We start from the raw sequence: 20,246 nt of genomic DNA, 5'->3' as shown, positions 1-20,246 counted from the left end.
GAGCCGCCGAGCACCCCGCTCCTGCAGGTCAGCCGGGGTGTGACGCCGCGCTCGCAGGCTCGGGGGCAGCATGCCCGCCCCGCCGCTGGCCGCCCCGCTGCTGCGCGCCCTGCTCGCCCGCCTGCTGCCGCTGGCCCGCCGGCGCCTGCTGCCGCCGCTCCGCCGCCTGGGGCGCCGGCTGCGCTCCCGGGAGAGCCGCCAGGCCCTGCTCACCTGCCTGCTCTGCCTCCTCAACCTGCGCAAGAAGGCGGACGACTGAAGCCGGCCGGCCACGGGCAGGGACGGGACGGGACGGACCCAGCAGGGCAGAGCAGGGCGCGGCGACTCCTCCTGCCTGCCCGGCCCGCCGCGGGAGGAGGGACCGGGCAGGGGAGGGGACGCGCCCCGGCGGGGGCGGAGGGCCCGCCCAGGCAGCCGAGGCCGGACGGCCGCCCGCGTCTCGCCGCTCCGGCCATGGTTGCTGGGCCGCCCCCCGCCCCGCTGCCTCCCGCCGCGGGGCCGCCCCGCCGCTGAGCGCCCCCGCCCGCCCTGGGGAAGGAGCCGGCGCTGCCCGGGCGGTCTCCATCACCCGCTCTCCCGGGCGGCGGGGGCCCCGCACCGCCGCCTCAGCCCACGGTGCCCGGGCCGGGGCCGCCACTGCCCGCAGCGGGCAGCGGGGAGGGCGAGGATGTCGGGCAGCACGGCGAGGAAGGTGCAGCCCTTCACCATCAGCACCAGGCTCTCGCTGCCCAAGTGTGCCGCGGACTTTCCCGGAGACGCCTGCCCCGGCATCGCCCTCGCCTCCGCGCTGGACAGCCACCGCGGCCTCCGTCGCAGCATCAACGAGCGCATCTCCCTCTACCTGGCCCACGCCCGGGCCGGCCCCGCCGCCCCCGCGGGGCAGCCCCGCAGCCCCAGCCCCGGCGAGGACGGGAGCACCGACGAGGACCGGCTGAACCGCAACTCCCTAGCCCGTTCCATTAAGAAGATCACGTTGTCCAACTGGTACGGGGACGCTGGCACGGGAGAGACAGGGGGACCCGGGAACCCTGCCCGCGCCGGCGGCGAGAGGAACCACAACAACAACAACAGCAGGACAGGGAAAGCTCAGTTCAAGGTAAGCGATCCCGGTACCCTGTGCCCTGCTCTCTCCCCGTCTTCCGTGACGTTCCCCATTCCTCGCTGCCAAGGGATGGGTAGGTCCTGGGGAGGCTGCACCCATCCCTGTTGCCTTGTCCCCGTGCCGTCCAGGCAACACTCGCTGCAGGGCTCCTGTGGTAGTTGTTCTTCCTCCCATGTGCCCCCCACGCACGTCTCTGTACTATCGGGCTGGAGGGCAGGAAGTCTTCGCGGGTGAGCGGAGATGAGCTTTCCCCGGGGCTAAGATGAGCCAGAAAAGCCCTGCCCCAGAGCCTGGCTATGGAGAGCTCAGCTTTCGGGGTGCCTGTGATGATGCCGTTGTGTGCGGGGAGCTGGGAACTCACCTCCTCGTTTACCAGAGGGGAAGCGGAGGCTGGGAGAGGGGAAGTGACTCATGAAGGGCCACACAGCCAGGCAAAGCTGGGACAAGGCTAGGAGCAGGACCCAGGGCTCTCGGCATCCCCCCCTCCCCTCCCCCCCCCCCCCCCCCCCCGCCAAGTCTGAGCGCTAGCAGGCGCAGAGGTACGAATTCAACAGTGCCAGAGCCCGGGAGACCCCCTGTGGGGGTGGGATGGGGCGGAAAGCATCTCGGAGACGTCGCAGTTTCTGGCAAGAGCAGGCAGGAACTCCTTGGGATTTAACCCTGACCTGCAACAGCTGGTTTCCCGGCACGATAGTGCTAGGGAGAGCCGCACAGTCCACTGCCAAAACCCTCATCTTCATTGCCAATAAAGGCTAGGCACAGCCTCGCAAGAGGTGCCGCTTCCTCCGGCACGCAAGCAGCTCCTCGCTGGGCGGCCGGAGTCTGCGCAGCCCAAAGGGCATCGGCATGAGGGCTCCCCTCTTTCATATAAGGTAGGGACACGTGCTGGGCACGGTGGTGTGCGACTCTCAGGAGGCTGCCAGGATCGGCCCCTCCTCCCTGTCCAGCATGAGCGTGTGGAGCTGAAAGAGGTGGGCAGGCTGCAAGATGGAGCATTGGGAGGGAAAGAGGGAGCTGGGGGGCCAGGGAAAACACGTGGGATGGCATCTGGAGGAGAGAAGGGACACTGTGTCCCACACAGAGCACGGTACTACTTTCCCAAGCATGCCCCGCAGTCCTTGGATTTGCCCTTCACTCCTGCCCCGCAGGAATGAGGGCTCCTCCGGGATGAGCACAGTGCTGCCTAGGAGGGTCTGGCCCCGCTCTATTTGTTCGTGGGATGTCACTGACGCCTATTCTATGGGAATGCGGCAAGCATATGTGCCGTGTTAATTTTGCTTCTAGCGGGGGAAAGAAGTGTTTGCAGAGGCGGCAGCTGAGGCTGCTGCACTCGTTTCACATGTGGCTTTGCTCATGTCGTGAAGCCTAGGGTCCTGCTGGGGGGCGTTTAGCACAGCACCTCATGGATGCTGAAGCAGGCACAACTCCTTCTCCCAGACTTCGCTTGCTGAGAGTTTGTTGTTTTGCCGGGTCGAGGACCCAGCTCTAGCCAGAGGGACTGAGGAGGGGGGGCAGTCCCGGTGGAGCAGCTCTGCGGGAAGGATGAAGTCATCGTTGTGCTGGCAGCCCTGTTTTCCTGCGGCTGACGGATCGTGAGACAGGGACTTTAAATAAAGCTCCCGTGTCACCTGCAGGCTTGTCTCCCACGGCTGAGCCCTGGGGGCTGGCGTGAGACATTACTGCATAGAACTTTTTAGGGTCTTATGCCTCACAAGCACATCACATTTAGCTCCCTATCATTCCCTAAATATGCATCCAAACCTCTCAGCCCCGTGGTCAGGCAAGGGGTTGCCTTCCCCTTCTAATACCATCCTGCTGAGTTCTCACTGTGCCTGCTGGGCTGTGATTCAGCCGTGTACCCTGCCTGTTCTTCCTGCTTGGGATGGGATGCTGTGGCATGTGGCAATGGTCTGACCTCTGCAGCCACCAGCCAGGCTTTGCAAGCCCCTGGAAAGGTCCAGTGGTGCTGTTCTCCAAGGGGCTGTTGGGCTGTTTGTAGGGCTCTGAGCCTTTTTGGTGGCAGCAGCTCTAGTGCTGGGGGCTGCCATTCATGTCAGGACTCTTCTGCAGTCCTGCAGAGATGGTGGGAAGCCATGTTCTGTGGAGGGAGGGAGTTCTGACTTGTCTAGGTTCATTTCCCTTGGACAGTGTCCTCAGTTTGGAGTGGCCTGAGCAGAGGTAGGCTGGCTCTGGCTGATCCAGCACCCCATTTGCAGTGGTCTAGGAGGAGGAGTTGTCAGGGCAGTGCACATTGTCCACCACCCTGTTTCTGTTGCCCTGTGCCTGCTTGGATGGCTGTTCCAGAGACAGCAAGGTGACCCCAGAAAGGGAGTGGAATGAGATCCCTAAATCAGCCTGCTATATCCAACAGCCCAAGAAAAGATCCATCTGTAGAGGATGAGGCATAATGCCCTTGGGCATGATCCAAACAATCCCACGCACCTCTCCTCCTGGGGCTGTGCTGCATCAAGGATAAGGTAATGTGGAGTTCATCCTGGACATCCTCTCTGTGCCTGGCTGCAGTTCCTGGACTTCCTTCCTCCTGCCTCTCCTGCTTCCACCCTCACCCCTGTCCTTTGGAAGCCCTTCCCTGCAAGCCAGCTGCCCCCTTAACTTGTCTCCCAGCTAGGCTGAGATCAGGGATCAGCAGCTGAGAGGATTCAGGTTCATGATTTTGGAGTTAATGTCATCCTGTACCCCCATGCCTCTGCCCTACTGTCCTGGAGGAGGGAAAGGAAGCCTCACTCTGAGCATCCTTAGATGACCAGGGACCAGTGGTGATCACTAAATGGGTTTCTGCTGGCTTTGGTGTCAATTCAAGGAGAGAAAAGGGTATGGGGGGTACTGGGAGCTAAAATGGAGAAGGTACTGAGCAAAGCAGGTGTAGGAGCTCTTTCCACTTGCTGAGCATGTGGTGGGAGCTGTGGATGCTGTTCGGAGGAGCCTGGCCTTGGTGCGTAAGGAGGGATGGGCAAGAGCCCAGCCAAGCAGTGTCTGGGTGCTGCCACAGCCACCTCTGTCCCTCAGCAGGGGGAGGTGGGTGAATGCTCCTCTGTCCCCTTGGCTGCTGGGACAGTTGAGCACTACCAGGCTCACAGCTGTGCCTTCCTGCCTCTAGGTCTTCCTCAGGAAGGATGTGGATGCAGAGGACAAGCAGCAGGAGCCTGGGAGTGTTCAGGCCAGTGTGTTCTGCTCTCCGGTGGACAGATGTTCTCCCTTCTATGTGGTATGTCCCCCTGCCCTCAGCGTTAAGGGGGCCTGATGTGCAGCTTGGAGCTGAGCAATGAGGCTGCTCGCAGCTGGTGTGCCCAGGTGTGCATGGAGCCTTGCCTCTTTCAGGGAGTGTGGGAACAAGCTGGGCATGATGGGGCAAGGGATCAGCCCCCTGCGCAGCACCCAGAGGTTTTATTGATTCCAAGGGAGCCAGATTATGGGCTCCTCCAGCCCTGGCTGAGTCAAGAGACTAAAGATCACAGAGTCACAGGAGGGCCTGAGAATCTGTGTTGCTATTAAAAAAAAAAAAAAAAAGAAAAGACAGAGGATTTCTGTAGTTCTTGTGGTTAAGTAGAACAGGCAGTGGAAAGTGAGTCCCATGCTGTCAGCAGGGCAGCACATGCCAGAGTGCTTAGAGAGCCTGAAACAGTTGCCTGCACCCCACTGCTCCACAAGCTCCTGGAAAATTGTTCCCTGGTGGGCTCAGGGGCAGCTAGGACCCTGTGGGGCAGTTCACACCCAGTTCTCTCAAGGAGGAAGGGATGTCCCAGGCTGGCCCCAGAGCAATTTCTGCCTGCTGAGAGGAGGCAGCAAACCCTGCACCTTTGGGTTCTCCCTGAAAATTCTCAGTTTTCTGTTTGCCACCAGTTAGTATGCAGGTAGATCCCCATCCCTGGGCAGAAGGGTGGGAAGTAAGTGCCCGGGTGATGGTGCTGTCCCCTGGGCTGCGTGCAGCTGGGCCCAGGGCTGAGTTTGGAGAAAGGCCAGCACTTTCATTGGCTGGCCTTTGCTGTCACCCCTGGCAGAGCTGGAACCCTGACAGAGGGTTTCGTCAGCATCTACTGCCCACAAGGCTGAGTCCCAAGGGAGATGCTGCGCTCTCCACCCCCTCCAACCACTCACTGGGGATGGGGGTCTTGGGTGCCACCAAAAGAGTGGTGGGGCTTACCAGGAACCTGCCCCATGGCCCCTCCATCCCATCCCATCCCATCCCATCCCATCCCATCCCATCCCATCCCATCCCATCCCATCCCATCCCATCCCATCCCATCCCATCCCATCCCATCCCATCCCATCCCATCCCCTGGCAGTGTCCCCCTGGGTGACACCAAATGGATGCTACAGACGTGAATGCTCCTCACAGGGATGCACAGCCTCAGGCTGGAGGGGCAGCAAGCCCTGTATCCATCTCCAGTGTGGGTGCTGGGTGCCCTCCCAACAGCCTGGAATGACCTAGGGAGTGACCCACTTGAGGGACAGCCCAGCAACCCCCTGCTGGCATTGCAAAAGTCACCCGTGTGGCCTTGGTAGAGGAAGTGGTACCTTGGTGTGCTGGAGGAGAGCCCCAAATACATCAGTGAAGGAGTGAAGTCAAGAATAAGGCATGCTGACCTACTTCATTTGGGTTTCTGAAATGCTCCTGGGAGGTGATGGGGAGGGCTCCCTGGGGCACCACACTGACACCCCCGCCCCACCTCTGCTCCCCCCAGCTGGCAGGATCCCCGGTGTCATCACCCCAGAAAGAGAGCCCTAAGGGCAAGGAGTCTGCTGCAGCACCAAGATGCAGCGGGCGAAGCGGCGTGGGAGCAGGCCCTCTCCTCGACCTGAGTCCTCTGATAGCCCAGTTCAACCGGGAGATGCTGCAGGTAAGGGCAGCTGGGGCACTCACCCGAGCGGCTGCACAGGAAGTGGGCTGGAGGGCCACCAGCGGCAGCCTTTCATGGGAGCTGTGGGGTGGGGTGCGCAGCAGGGAGGGTTGAACTCCCAGCCCAGTGAAGCCATGGTTGTGGCATGAGATCATGTTTGGCTGCCTCTCCCTGGCTGTCAGCCCCAGGGAGAGGGGGTCAGCCCACACCAGGGCCCTGCTTCCTCTCCATGTGCGCATGCTCCTCCCATCCCCCATCGTCCTCCTCCTCCTCTCAGACCCTGTCCCTCCCCAGCAGCATGGGAACCGAGATGGTGGGAGGGCTGCTTCCATGTCATGGTGGGAAGAATGCATGGATGTTTGCACTGGGGAGCAGGGTGCAGCGAGGAGAGATGCTTTGTGCAGGGATGTGCTGTGCTGACTGGCCTGCTTGGGCAAGCCCAGCTTCTCCTGCTGGGCTGAGGCAGATGCTGGAAAGGAGTGAGGTGCTGCACACCTGCACACCCCCATTGCCACAGATGCTGTTCTGAGTGCCTGTGCTGGCCACCTGCTGATTCCCGGAGCAAACGGGTTGTCAGCTGAACGGGTGCGCTCCAGTCCCTGTCACAGCTCCGGGAAGGTTTGGGCTTGGGTCCCCATAGCCTTGAGATGCTCTGGTGGAGGCCCCCAGCCATGTGGCTCTTTGTATGTTGCAGGCAGAGGGCTGGGTGCGAGGCAAGCTGCGGGACCTGAAGGATGGCTGTGACCTCCAGGACTGGGAGGAGGTGGCTCAGACCTTGCAGCGGGACATGAAGGATTTTGAGAACACGCTGATAAAGCTCAATCAGGTGAGGCCAGGCATGGCATGGAGTGGCATGGCTCCCGTTACCCACAGCACCTGTGTCCCTGGGTTCTCTGCAGCAGAGGGTCCCTGGGAACCCCTGGTGCTGAGTGGGTCCCTTGGCCCCACAGATGGGCGAGCAGCTGATGTGGAGGGCAAGCCCCAGTGCTGAGGCAGTGCGGAGGCAGCTGCTGGCCCTGCAGGACCAGTGGCAGCTCCTGAAGCAGACGGCTGCCAGCCAGAGCAAAGCCCTGGGGGGGCTGCGGAGTCTGCAGGACTTTAACAGGAAAGCCGAGCAGCTGGAGGCGTGGATCAAGCACAAGGTTTGGGGGGTGGGAAGCATGGTCTGGGGAAGGGGACAGCCTGCCTGTCCCCCCATCTTCTCACACCCTTGCCTGGCCCAGGAGGAGAAGCCCTCTCTGGCAGCTCTCCTGCAGGAAAGCCCGGACAAGATCCAGCTCACCCGCCGCATCCTTGACTTGAAGCAGGTGAGAGGCTGCTGGGGGGCTGCTGGTGTGTCAGGGAAGCCAACCACCTTGAGGCTGGGGCATGGCATAGGTCCCTGAGGTGGGATGCTGATGTCTTTCCTCTCTGCTTGGGCCAGGAGGAGCAGCAGTTCCAGAATCTGCATAAGGAGCTGAACAGCCTGGCCCAGAAGCTGGAGAAACAAGGCAGAAGTGAGAGCAGAAACATCTCAGCCCGGCGCAAGCACCTCAATAAAACGTGAGTGGAGGACACATGGGCTGAGCAGGGCTGAGCTGGGCACCAGAAGTTGACTGACTGGGAAGCAGGACCCCCCAGACTTCCTGGCCTAGCTCTGCACAGCTCCCCAGACAGGCACAGACTGCCATTCACCTTTCCCCTTCCACCTGCTTAGGTGGCTGCGGCTGCAGGGGACCCTGAAGGAGCACCACGAGGCTCTGCAGCTGGCCTTGGAGGTGGCCTCCTTCCTCCAGCAGGCAGATATCCTGCTCGAGGCCATCCATGCAAAGGTATCTGCACTGGAGCCAGGTTCACCGTGGTATACGGGGCTGTTGCATGGCCTGAATGAGACTTGGTGGGCAGCACCTTGCTCTTGTCCCCTGCGTGGGGACAAGGTCTCCTGTGGTCCTGGAACTCTCAGCCTGGGGTTTGGGGAGAGAACCAGGGCATGGAGAAAGGGAGCCAGGTTGGCAAGTGCAGCTTTGCACTGTTTCATTCTGCTGGAGCTGGGAGCAGGGCCTTGTCCTCTTTCCACTGCTGACGATGGCCTCTTCTTACAGCAGAGCAGCATCTGCAGTGCAGGGAAGCCTGGGGAGGGCAAGCAATGCCAGGATCGGGATGTCAGGGACATAGCCAGCCAGGTGATGGTGAGTGCATGGCCCTTCCTCGTCCTCTGAGCCCTGGGGAGCATCCTGACAGAGGGGGAATGTGTGCCTTCCCAGGTCAGCTCTGCTGCCTGCAGGGCTGTGGGCTCTCTGGGCACCCCACAGCTGTGTGGGTGGCTGAGGCTGTGTGATGGACAGGGGAGTCTCCCCGGGGGCAGAAGAGGACTGGGATCAGCACTCGCTGCCCCTTCTGCCCCCACAGGGCTGGTGATGCGTTGTCATCACACAGTTGCCCCATGGCCATGGTGGTTTGTCCCTCATCAACCCTGTTTCCATCATGTCCCAGCTGCTCTCTCTTCTCCAGATGCTGGATGTGACTGTGTCCCAGCTCCTAAACCTGCAGCCCAGCCTGGCAGCCCGAGTCACCTCAAAGCACCGAGACGTAAAGGAGAGCTGGGCGCAGCTCCAGCAGGCACTGAGGTAGGGCATAGCTGGGCAGGAGCACCAGGGTCCCAGCCCTGACCTCCCAGCACTGGAGCCAGAAGCTTGGGAAAGACCTAGCTTAGCCCCTAGCAGACTGTCTCTGGGGCACCAACTCCACTCAAGGTCTCTCTTCATCCTCTGCTCCCTGGGCCTCCCTTGCCTTCCTTTCCCAGGGCAGAGAAGGCTCCAGCACAGGCAAGCAGTTCCCCAGGGGGCAAAGCTGCAGCTCCAAATGTTGAGCCTCGAGGAGATGATAGCAGTCATGGGGCTGTGAGGAAGGAAGGAGCACCCAAATGGACAAGAGGACTTGGGAGCGTGGTAAGCACTGTCTTCCTCCAGGCATCTTCAGCTCCTCTGCATTGAGAAGACAAGGGAAAGGAGTTCAGGTGTTGGGCAAAGTCCAAGCCGAACACTCCTGGATCTGGTCCCGCCAGTTATGGGAGGTGATAAGTGCCAGGCCCAGGACAAAGCAGTGTATGCTTTGTGCTGGCCGAGGAGGAATGGGAACCTTTGTGCCGCAGGTACCAAAAGGCGTGCTGGAGAAGATGGCAGAGCACAAGAAAGGAGAGGAGAGCAGCCCTGGCTCCCCAGCAGTGGGACAGCCCCCTCATGGAGGGGACAACAAAAGGTACTGGCTTGTGGAGATGGCTGTGGGAGCGGGACAGTCAGAGGGGACAGGGATGGGGTTCCCCTGTGCAAGGGGGGAACCTTGCAGTCCTGACTGTCCCTCTCCTCTCTCTGCTGGAGGAGGAGAGAGGCAGAGGCTGAGTGGGGGATGCGGCAGCTGGAGGCCCAAGTGCAGGACGTCTGCCAGGTGGTGAATGCGGTAATGTCTCCCCAAGAGTCCCCTTTGCTCCCTGCCCATCCAGGAGGAGACAGTGTTGGGGAAGGGCTCACTTCCCTGACCCCCTCCTGCTGCTTGTGGGCATGCATGCTTGTGCACACACCCCTGGTCTGGGCACTAACCCAGCATGTCTCCTGCTCCTCGGCAGACTCTGTCCCCACACAAGGAGAGTGTGGGTATGGGAGTCCCGCCATGTCCACTGGTGAGCCTGGAGGCAGCACGGATGCAGAAAGAGCCCCTGGCCCCCAGCTCCAGTGCCAGGGCTGTGCTCCTGGTGAGCCTGCTTGGATGTGAGGTGGGGGATAGGACTCCAGGTGGGGCCCATCCTAACTGCCCTCCCTGCCTCCCAGGAGGGGCCAGCACAAGGGAGGCCTCCCGGGAGCCCTCAGGTGGAGGCCATGCTGCGGGAACTGGGGCAGTTGTGGGAGGACCTGCAGAGGAAGCACCAGGAGAACGGTGTAGTGCTGCAAGAGATCGATAAGGTATGTGGAGGCAGGGCTGAGGTGGGCACAGGGCGTGCTCCAATGGCAGCAGCTTGCTGGGGATCACCAAGCGAAGCTGCCACCTGTGGGGCCTGGAGCTGCAACACTGGCACTGATGTCTCTGGCTGGCCTTGCAGCTTGCACCCTTCTCCAACTGTGCTGCCAGTGCTGCCGGTGCCCCAGGTACCCACAGTGCAATGGCAGCACGGCTTCTGCCTCCTCTGGGTGGCTCAGAGCCAGGCTGATGGGTTCTCTGCTCTCTCTGAAGGCACTGAGGCTGGTGGGGGAGCTGGACCAGGCTGAGCGGTGGCTGCAAGCTGTGGCTGGGTCGCTCGTGGAACCAGCCGCCATGAGAAGCCCAGCGGAGCTGCGCCAGGACCTGGAAGAGATGGGCCAGCTGGAGAAGCAGCTCCTGCTGTGCGGCCTCAAGCTACAGGCACTGCGGGAGGAAGCAGCAGGCGAGTCGCCCATGGAGCACGAGGGAGCAAGGAAGATGCAGAGGAAAGTGGAGATGGTGGAGGACAAGTGAGTCCTGGGGGAAGGTGCCTCTTCTCTGGTCCCCAGGCTGGGTGGGGAGGAGGATGCTGTCCCTGAGGAGGTGCAGAGGCTGCCAGCACCTCTGATGGGCACCTCTCCCCACAGGTTGGCACACGTGCAGGCAGCCCTGCGGCGCCGGGCAGCAGATCTGCGGGACTCCCTGGTGCTGTCTGAGTTCCTGCAGGACCTGCAAGAGGAGGAAGCACGGAGCCAGCAGGGATCTGCAGCGGTGAGCAGCGCGGCCGGGCATCCCTTGGGATCACACAGCACCTGGGACTGGACTGAGGGTTGATCTGCAGTTGGCAGGGGGACCCTATTGGGTGCTCCCCTCCAGCCCAGCTGCCTGGGGCGTCACTCCCCATCTCTCTTACATCTGGTGTTTCTGCTGGCTTCAGCCAGGGAGTGGGCGTTGCGGCTCGCAGGGCTCTTTTCCCCTGCACTCAGCCCAGGTTGAGCAGCCTCCAAGCAGTGAGGACATGAGCCACCCCTTGGGAGAGCTGCAGGAGGCCGTGGAAATGCTGAATGACGCAGCGAAGGAGCGAGAGCGGGTCATGGAGGTGGCAGCGGAGACAGAGAGCCTGGAGCGTCTGGTAGGGGATGGAGGCAGGGGGCCTGGGGACGAAGCTGGGTGGTTCACCTACAGCTGGACATGCCAGCTAGTTGGGACAGGGCATGCACCTCAGCTGTTCCCAGTGGGACACAGGGGCATTGGGATTCATGGGGACCAGTCTGTGCGAGGCTGGCGTCCTTGTCTCTCCTGTGGCTGGCACCTGCCCATTGCAGGTGCATGGCAGGGTGTCCCCAGGCTGGGGTGGGCTGGGGCTGTGTGGCAGGTGGTAGCACAGGGGGTTCCACCCTGGGGCTAATCTTCCTCTATGTCCCCTCCTGCCCATCCAGGTGGCAGAAGTATCCCCACAGCTGGAGGCCCTTCAGTGCAGAGCCAAGGCACTGTCTCGAGACATTGCCCTAGCAGAGAATGGCTTCACCACAGTGAAGAGTGAGAAGGACCTCCAAGGCCTGCAGGACTTGCTGAGCTGCCAGCAGGAAATGGAGGTGAGTCAGGGGAGCACCAGCAGGGAGGTGTCCCGGCTGGCTGGGGCTGTCCCAGTGAGGCACCGGCCCCCCTCTGGGGGCCCAGGTGTTGTAAGCCTTGGCACACTGTGGCAGGCTGGGATGGAATTTTCCAGCAGAGCTGAGACCTGCCTGCCCTGCTCCCCTCTGATAGCATGGGCCAGGCAAGGGAACAGAGCTTGCATCAGCTCCCATGTGCCACCACCCGGCTGCCAGCACCTCACTCATCTTCCCACTGGTGGGAAAGCGACTCATGCACGCAGGGCAGGGAAGCCAGGCAGTTCTGTGCTCTTCCCATGCTCCCCATCAAGGCTAGCTCTGCCCGCTCTCTGCAGCCCATGTCCCAGCATCCTCCCCTCTGTCCCTGCATCCCAGAATGCAGGGGAGCACAGCCTGGGTTCAGAGGGGTTGGATGCATCTCGAACCTTTCCTGCCTTCTGATCTTTAGCATGCAGTGTCGCAGACCCTGCAAGGGCAGCTGCAGGAGCTGGAGAGGGTGGCTGCCCGCTTGCAAGAGCTGTGCCCTGCTCGGCAGTGCCCCGTCAGCCGGGAGCTGCAGGAGACTCTGTGGGCCTGGGCAGGGCTGCGAGAGCTGCTGCAGGAGACCCGGCTCCGTGTGCAGCAGGCCAGCCGGCTGCGGCACTTCTTCAAGGATTATTTAGCCATGATGTAAGTGGCAGTGAGCTGTTGGGGTTGCTTGTGTGGTGGTTGAGGGGGAGCTGGTGAGAGCATGGCATTGGCGAGTATGTGGGCAGTGCTGGAGCTGCAGCCAGGCATGACCATGGGGAGCCTGGAACGCAGGGTTGCACCACAGCTCTCTGTTGTGAGGCAGCCCCACAGCATCTTGTCCTGACCCAAGAGCCTTGCCACAACCCTACTGAGCTGCTTCCAGCTATCCCTGAGCATGGGAATGGCTTCCCTGGGGCCTGCAGGGCTGAAGAAGGCTTGGGTCGTTCCTCAACCTGTCTTTCACGTGCTCACAGCTCCTGGACGGAGGACACACGGGCTCAGATTTTCTCTGAAAGCCCGAGCAGCTCCAGTGTCCCGGAGACTCCATGTGAGGAACTGGAGAGGAGAATTGAAGAGAAGCTCAAGGAGTTTGAGGCACTAGCAGCAGCAGGGCAGCAGCTGGTGTCTGAGGAGCACTACCTGAGTGCAACAGTAAGGACAGGGGAAATAGGGTCGGGGGGAAATTCTCAGCACTCCCTGAAGTCCTCTGGGGACAGACCATGAAAGAAAGAGCAAAGTGCGGGTGCAGAGCCCCAGTAAGTGGGATAGGGACAGCTATGCCTCCCTGGGGCTGCTCAGGGCTGGAAGAAGTTTCACCCAGCAGTGGATCCTGAGATCTGAGCTGATGTGACTGTATCCCACTCCCGAAAACCTCCTAACTGCTCTGTAGTGAGATATCCTGGTAGGGCCAGTGTCCCTGGGCCAGGGGTCCTTGCAGGCTGCCCAGCATCTCTCCTCCCCTCAGATAAAGGAGCGCTTGGAAGAGCTGCAGAGCATGCTGGGCTGGGTGCTGGTGCGCTGGCGAGCACAGAGGCATCAGCAGGATCTGGGGAGCAGACAGGAGGACAGGAGGGACCCAGAGAGCCCCTCAAGCATGTCGCCCACTGGTCAGGTGAGTACCCAGCCCTGTTGAGACTGTTGGGGAGAATGACCAGCCTTGAGGCTGAGCGTAGCAGACGCACTGGGTGGAGTGGGTGGTGCAGAAGGGAGTGGATGGTGCAGAAGTAGGGGAGGGATGTGTGCCAATACCTCTGGGAGTCTCTGGGGTTCAGGCTGGGCAAAGGGAAGGCTGTCCTGAGAAAATACCTGGCTCCAGCAGCCCTTCCTTCATGTTCCCTCTCTTGCCTTGCTCCCCAGGAGCAGCATGCTTCATGTGCTCCACCCCATCTGGAAAGCATCCACAGTCCGGCGAAGTTCATGCCCTGCTCTCTCCTTGAGCCTGTGCAAAGATTAGAGCCAAAGCTTCCAGGGAAAACAGCCATCTCCCCACCAGCATCAGGCCTCTCAGATGCCCCACCAGGAGTGGAGCAGAGCTGGGGGGAGCCCAGCAGTAAAACACCCCACGGTGCAGAACCCCCCAAGGAGGCTGCCACCTGGGATCCTGCCGAGACCTCCACGCTGCTGCTGCCACCGCGGGGCCCTTGCAGTCTTGGGGGGACGGTCAACCTCATCCTCAGCATTGGCAAGAAGGGCGAGAAGAAGAAGGCACAGCCGCTGGCCAGCAGCGAGCAGCCGGGGGAGGAGGCACTGCCGACGGTACGTGGGGGACGGTAGGCGGCTCTGGCAGAGCCACGGGCAAGCGGCCACACAGCCAGGGCCGCTCTCTGGAGCTGTGCCCCATGCAGACTGGGGGGCTGCGGGGTAACTCCCAAGCTGAGACCCCTCTAGGCTGTTTCTAAGCGAGCTGCTGGGACTGTGTTAGTCTCAGGAGAGGGGCCTTTGGCCATGCTGATGCTGAGTGATGCCTTAGGGCTGAGGCCGGCTTGTGCCACCCACTTCGCCTGCGCTCTCCTGCTGCAGCTCCTTGCCCACTCTGTCCTCAACTCTCTCTGTGTCTCTCTCTCTGCCCTTGCTCAGCTCCCCGCCACTAAACACTCAGGCTGTAAAACCTTTTGGAAGCGTTGCCAGGGGCTTTTAGGAAACACTTGGGGTAGTTTAAAGCGAAAAAGAAAGCCACCTCGCCAGCTGGTGGAAGAGGTAACGTTCCGGGGAAGGCTGCATGCTGGGCAGTGTGGCTGCATGGTGTGAACCTGCCTGCCACCAACTCTCCTGTCCATGCCACTGTGCTCTGTTGGCACTGGTCCAGTGGGAGAGAGAAAACCCTTCTGGTGCTGTGGGGTCCAGAGTGTGGGTGCTGGGACAGGTGAGGAGGGGGCCTCAGGTAGGGCTTGCTGCAGTTTGGCCCTCCATTTAAGTAGTTTCGGTGGCCATGGGAGGTATGGCTAGCTGGTGGCCAGTGGGAGAGCCTCCCTGCTCCATTGCTGGGGGACAGCAGCAGTTCCTTGTGTAGCCAGCTGAAGGGGCAAGGGTGGCTGGAGCTGTGTGAGGTGCATGTTTTATGGGGGTGTGGGTCTCACTCCAGGTTGCTTGGCTTGTAACCCTGGGCTGGGAGTCTGGTGATTTGTTGGGGCTTGCATCCCTTTGTTGCTCCAAAGCCTGTGCAAAAAGGTCTGTGTGTGAGGAGCCCCAGGGGCAGCCGGGCTCAGAAGCCCAAGGAAGAGGGCAGGAGGACAGAGAGGCTGGAGGGCATTGAGGCAGGGTGAGGGGCTGCTGGGCTGCCAGGAGGGTTTTGGTAAAGGGCACCATCCAGCCAAATGGATACAGGGGGACACTGCTTCAGCTCCTGCAGAATCTTGCAGCTGTGGAAGCCCGGGAGAGGGTCTGTGAGGAAGGAGCAGGGAAGAGTCTGCACTCAGTCCCTGCCCTTGCATTCATTGCTTTGCTGCCTGGAGCATGCAGGGCTGGCAGGGATGGACAGCAGTGACTGCTGTCTCAGTAGCCACCCAAAAGTGATGGCTTGGAGGTCAGCAGTGCCACGGAAAAGCTGTATGGCAGAGTCACCCCCAGCTGTACCACGCCTGGGGGACTCCATCATGGGCAGATTTCCTTGTCTGTCTCCACCCTGCCTGCACCACGGTGGGAGTAGCCCTCGGGGGACTGAGGTGAAGCCGTGTTGCTCCCAGCACTGCACGTGCTGCTGGTGAGCATTTTTGTCTGCCTGCCCCTGCTGCTCGCTGCTTTCCCAGATGCAGCATGGAAAGGGGGCAGTTGGCACAGGGTGGTGGAAGCTCCAGTGATGGGGATCACTCCTCTCTCCTTCTCTGTTTCCTCAGGTGCAGGTGGAGGCCAGGAAAACCTGCACCGCAAAGCGGCCACCTGCCGTTGTCCGCCGCCCTCCAGCAGCCAGCGGTGGGATGCCAGCTGTCTCCCACACCCTGCCTAAGGCCAGGGCTGGCTGTCTCTTCAACAGCCTGCAGCGGCGGGAGCAGGCCAGGGCAGAGCAGGCCCGCCTGCTGACTCTCCAGGGCATCATGGGTGACAGCTCCCTGCGGCCCACACCTGAGGAATGCCATGGCCCCAGCAACACGTGGCCTCAGAAGTATGGTCGAAGGAAGGAGGGGCCAGGGACAGCTGCTGCTGGACCCCAGCTTGGGGAGCTGCTCCTCTATGTCAGGAACCCGCTGGTGCAGGACATCGATGCTGAGTGTGGGGCAGCCCCCCAGAATCCCTGCCTGCCTAACCCAAAAATCACATGCCCCCGTCTTTCCCTGGGCTCTGTGCTCAGCCTGGAGCTGCCACGGGATGCAGTGGTCCTGGGGTGCCACCGAGGGGCTGTGGCACAGCAGCAGGAGGCAGAGGGACAGGAGCAGAGGCAGGATCAAGGGGTGAGGCTGTGGAAGCCCACAGGCACACATGGAGTTGAATGGCATCAAGACGGGCACAGTCCCCAGGGGCCCAGCAAGAGGCTGGGGACGTCCCCCAAGAGTGAGAAAGGAACGTGGTTTGAGGAGGTGAGCTTCAACCCCAGCTACAGCCAGCAAAGGGCACACTGTTCTGAGAAGGAGCACTGGAACCTGCAGCGCCCCAGCAGCACCAGTAAAGACCTCCTGGACTCGAGACCAAGCCGGCCGTCCCGTGTCGGTATGGGGGATGAGCTGTCCACCCGCTTTGGCCACAGTGACAGCCCCAGTGCCACTGGCAGGGCCAGACATCACAAAGCCGCTTGGCTAGAGCTTGGATCATCCCCTGCCAGCATCCCAGGCAGGGCTGGAGCCATCCCTGGCCCTGCCTGTGCGCAGCAGCCAGCCAGCAGCAGCCAGCCCAGAGGGTCCCCAGCTTCCCCTGCTGCCCCGACCCAGCTCTCTGTCTTTGAGTGGGCACTGGGGTCTCCACAGCTCCAGAGCCCTGCACTGGGCACTAAGGAAGTCTGCCACCCTGCCCACAGGCAGTTTGAGGAAGAGGAGGAGGAGCTGCAGGCCATCTGGGATGGGGCACACGAGCGACAGGCACAGAGCCCACCAGGAGGCAGCTGTGCCAGCCACCGGACGAGCAGCGGAGCAGGCAGCTTGCCCAGCCCCAGCACCACTGCTGGTGGGCCCCTCATCCTCTCATCAGCCAACAACGTGCTAGTGGCCAAATTCACCCTTCCCACCACTGCCCAGCTGCTCCACAGCCCGTCAGGAGAGAAGAGCCCCAGAGTGGAGCACAGTGGCAGTGGCAGCCCCAATGGGCTCAGGGTTTCCCCCCACATGGAGGAGCTGGTGTCTGCAGCCCCTTTGGATGCCTCCAGTGCCTGGAATCAGCGGAGGCACCGGCAAGAAGGGAGAGAGAGCAGCAAGGTGAGATCCACAGGCCAGGGACTCTACCTCAGGGTCAGGTAGGGGGCTGGGGAACACCCGACGCAGCAGCTGGGTTATTCACTCCAGCAAATATAACCTGTATTTGGGGACTCCCCAACTCCTGTGGCCCCTTTTCTTCAGCTGGTGGGGAAGGGCTAGGTGGGGTATTCGGGGTCCCTGCAGCACACACATTCCCTGCCAACCCATAGCCTTAGCAAGGCAACACTTCACCTCTGAAGCTGACACACATCCCAGCCCCTGCCCAGGTGAGGAAGTTGTTCCTGATTGCCATCCCACTCCCACTTTGGCATCGCACACCAGGGATGGGTCAGATAGACCCCCTGTGCATGATGGAGGCTGAGCTGGCACTGCCAGCCCCAGAGAAGTTTTTGCTCACCCTCTGTGCCCTTGCAGGTCCTTCCTGGTAAAATGGAGTTTCAGATGATGGAGGGCACGCTGGAAAGGAAGCACGTATTGCAGGCAGGAGGGAGAAAGGTACAGACATGGCTGTGGGGCTCCTTTGTGACAGGGGTGCTGGGACATGGTGGAGGATGGAGGGAAGCCAGGGATGTTCCTGGAACTACCACGGCAGTGCTCCTGGCCATTCTGGAAGGGCAGAGCCTCAGAGGGGCTGAGTTGCATTTTGAGTGGCATGAGACCATCTGTCTTCTTCCAAACCTGTTGGCATCACAGCTGTCCCCTGCTTGTATCCCACAGGCCAGCTGCCGGGCCTGGGGCCTCTTCCATGCTGTGCTGATGAGGCAGACACTATGCTTCTACCAGGACCGCAGGGACAGCCTCAAGGTGCGGTGGGGGAGGCTGGGGGACATGGGAGGGGGCTGGCAGCAGAGTGATGGCTCTGGGCCCCATGGCCAGGAAGGCAAAGCTGTCCAACCCCACTGTTGCTCTTGCTTTCCCTTATGCTGCAGAGCTCGGTGGTGGCCCTTCCCCTGCACCTCTCCGGGGCGGTCTGCACCCCAGATGCCGAGTACACCAAGAAGACCAACTGCTTCAGGCTTCAGTGAGTTCCCAGTCCAGGGCAGTAGCCACAGCCCTCCCCTGTGTGGGCAGACATGTACCAACACCCCCAGGCAGGACCAGCTCAGTCCAGTGCTTAGATGAGGATTTCCTTCCTTCTTTCTCATCTGCTTCTTTTCTGGTCTGGTGGGGGCTGTGGCATCTGCACCCCACATCACTGCTGACCTGTTTTCTCCTCCTCTCCCTGCAGGCTGCAGGATGGTTCTGAATACCTCCTGAGGGCCCCCACCCAGCCCCTCATGAATGAGTGGGTCTCAAAGCTGCAGCAAAACTCAGGTGAGCAGCCCTTGCTGGCAGAGCAGGGGCCCAGCTCTATGTGGTTACCATGTTTGTTCAGCCCCTGCTGAGTCCTTTGATACAGAGGGGGGTCAGAAGAGAAGCAGCACAACATTGCCCTCTGATTTATGCATCCTCCTAGCCTGCCTTGGGAACAGCAGTTCTCTGCCAGGAAGGATTTGGAGGCTTTGTTTTCACACCACATACACAGCTATAAATCAGGAATAGCACAACTGACGTCAGTGGTGCCTCAGCAGCAAAAAGCCCGTGTCAGAAAAATTATAATTGTCCCTTGGTCTTCCTCCATATCCTCTGGGCCTGGAAATGCCTTGCTTGCCCTTGAGGCAAGGACACCTGTGATACTGAGGTCTTCCTGCTGCTGTACCCATACCTGAGGAGTTCAAGCTCTGCTCTGAGATCCTAGGCTGGTTGTCAGGACCAAGAGCAGGCACTGGAGCAGGAGGTGGGAAGATGCAGCCATGCAGCATGGGCACTGGGATCAGGGACTGGCTCTATGCAACAGTCCTGTATGGGACATCCAGCAGGATGTTTGCTGTGCCCCCAGGTTTCCCTGAAGTAGATTACTTCCAGGCGGCAGCACAGCATGTCGAGGGCACTGGTGGTACTGGCAGGTGAGTAGCCAGGAGCTGGCCAGCTGGGTCTTGTTATGACTCTCTCCCACATTTGCCAATGTGTGCTGCTCCAGCAGGACATTGCTGGCCAGTCTGGTTTGCGAAATCTCTGCTACTTCCAGTTTCAGCAAGGTCTCCAGCCCTGGGAACTCCCACCTCCAGGGACATCACCAGGTGACAACCACCAAGAGCCAGGAGGTTGTGGTGTTACCCTGCACAAGCACACTACTGCAGCAGCCTCTGGGCAGCCAGGATGGCCAAGTCGATGGGACTGTGGAAGCAGCAGGTGACTTTCCTGTCTGGTTGGGTTGCCACTGTCCCCCAGCTTCTGTTCCCAGCCCAAAGAGGTACATGGCAGACAGCTGGGGGCGGCTGAAGGGTTGAATTTGGTGGTATCTGGGCTAGGAGTCTCAGGGCTTGGGGAAAGGAACATTTACTTCACTTCCTGGGTTACTGAGATAGTCATACATTTCCCTCTTTTCTTTGGGGCTGACACAGGGATGTCCTGTGATGGCCTTGTCTTGTGACATGTGTCCATTCTGCTTCAGAGAATGCTCAGGGGACTGGGCACAAGGAGCAGCAGTGGTCACCCAGGGGGTCCCCCGGGCTGTGGGACAACATCTGCCCAGAAGACGACTATGGGCTCGTGGCCAACAAGAGGAGGTCCTACTCCTTCACCTCAGGTACAGTGCTGATTTTGCTGTCATCACCAGGAGGTGGCACCACTGCCTCTGTCCCCACAGACAGCCGAGGACAGATGCGATGCAGCTCCAGCACGCACCTGGTCCTTCATACCTGTGTCCTTGGCTGCAGCCCCCATTTGGGGAGGGCCCTAGAGGGTTGCCAGTGCCTGCTGGCACCCTGCCCCTACCACTGACTGCTCCTTCTTGCAGCCACCTACCAGAAGATCACCCCGCTGGCCGTGCCCAAGGAGCCGGTGGAGGCTGGGAGCAGCTACTCTGTCACACTGTACATAGGGGAGCAGGTGACAGCCATGCCCCGGGCACGCTGCCACTCCTTCGTGGCCCGAACAGGGAGCCCCCGGGACACACTTGGGGAGAAGACCACCAGCCCACCTCGCACCAAGAACAAATCTGTCTTCAAGAAGTTCTTTGGGAAGAAAGAGTGAGCCCCAGACAAAGGGGGGAAATGCCCTAACCTGCCTCTTATCCTCCTCTCGGGCCATTCTGGTGTGGTCTCTACTCCCAGCACCAGTTCACAGCTCGCTGCCTCCCCAGGGGCAAAAGGCTGTGCCAAATGGCTTTAGCCAGCCCCGGGGCTGCCCTGTGCCCCAGCCACTGCAGCCCCCAGCCTCAGCCTGGCGCTGAGCACCCCTCCTGCCCAGTGCTCTCCCTGGATGCTGCTGGCTCCCCAGGCATCCTGATGACACACAGCACAAGCAGAGGGGGGTGGATGATGGTTTTTATTAAAAAATAAATAGATGTTTA

The 20,246-nt window shown here is 60.9% G+C and overlaps 1 protein-coding gene across 6 annotated transcripts; it reads left to right on the top strand.

Moving 5' to 3' along the window:
* The first annotated feature begins 458 nt into the window (after positions 1 to 458).
* Positions 459 to 20,246, top strand: LOC138107957 (spectrin beta chain, non-erythrocytic 2-like). 6 transcript variants are annotated; one of them, XM_069009874.1, is made up of 32 exons: positions 459 to 1,096; positions 4,221 to 4,328; positions 5,806 to 5,961; positions 6,656 to 6,787; positions 6,912 to 7,103; positions 7,185 to 7,268; positions 7,385 to 7,503; positions 7,658 to 7,772; positions 8,046 to 8,129; positions 8,452 to 8,567; positions 8,744 to 8,888; positions 9,092 to 9,198; positions 9,318 to 9,396; positions 9,563 to 9,688; positions 9,765 to 9,896; positions 10,165 to 10,421; positions 10,539 to 10,662; positions 10,829 to 11,023; positions 11,331 to 11,486; positions 11,953 to 12,173; positions 12,488 to 12,665; positions 12,979 to 13,125; positions 13,371 to 13,769; positions 15,347 to 16,852; positions 17,267 to 17,347; positions 17,570 to 17,656; positions 17,782 to 17,873; positions 18,081 to 18,166; positions 18,732 to 18,798; positions 18,921 to 19,084; positions 19,347 to 19,481; positions 19,692 to 20,246. In XM_069009874.1, the coding sequence occupies exons 1-32, from the start codon at positions 668 to 670 to the stop codon at positions 19,925 to 19,927; spliced, it is 6,255 nt and encodes a 2,084-aa protein (XP_068865975.1). In that variant the 5' UTR covers positions 459 to 667; the 3' UTR covers positions 19,928 to 20,246. The 6 variants fall into 6 exon arrangements, with proteins under 6 accessions (XP_068865975.1, XP_068865974.1, XP_068865976.1 ...); XM_069009873.1 differs by having other exon boundaries at positions 8,043 to 8,129; positions 9,321 to 9,396; XM_069009875.1 differs by having other exon boundaries at positions 8,043 to 8,129; positions 15,353 to 16,852.

Source organism: Aphelocoma coerulescens, chromosome 3, assembly GCF_041296385.1.
Source record: "Aphelocoma coerulescens isolate FSJ_1873_10779 chromosome 3, UR_Acoe_1.0, whole genome shotgun sequence".
Lineage (NCBI taxonomy): Eukaryota > Metazoa > Chordata > Aves > Passeriformes > Corvidae > Aphelocoma > Aphelocoma coerulescens.
This window is presented reverse-complemented; position numbering and strand designations above follow the sequence as displayed.

What these genes read in the sequence shown, in the direction of transcription:
- LOC138107957 (XM_069009872.1), top strand. Translation starts at nt 668, where the DNA reads ATGTCGGGCAGCACGGCGAGGAAGGTGCAGCCCTTCACCATCAGCACC. An exon ending in ACATAGCCAGCCAGGTGATG is followed by an intron (nt 8,130 to 8,451) that starts GTGAGTGCATGG and finishes TCTCTTCTCCAG; the next exon opens with ATGCTGGATGTGACTGTGTC. An exon ending in AAGGGAGAGAGAGCAGCAAG is followed by an intron (nt 16,853 to 17,266) that starts GTGAGATCCACA and finishes GTGCCCTTGCAG; the next exon opens with GTCCTTCCTGGTAAAATGGA.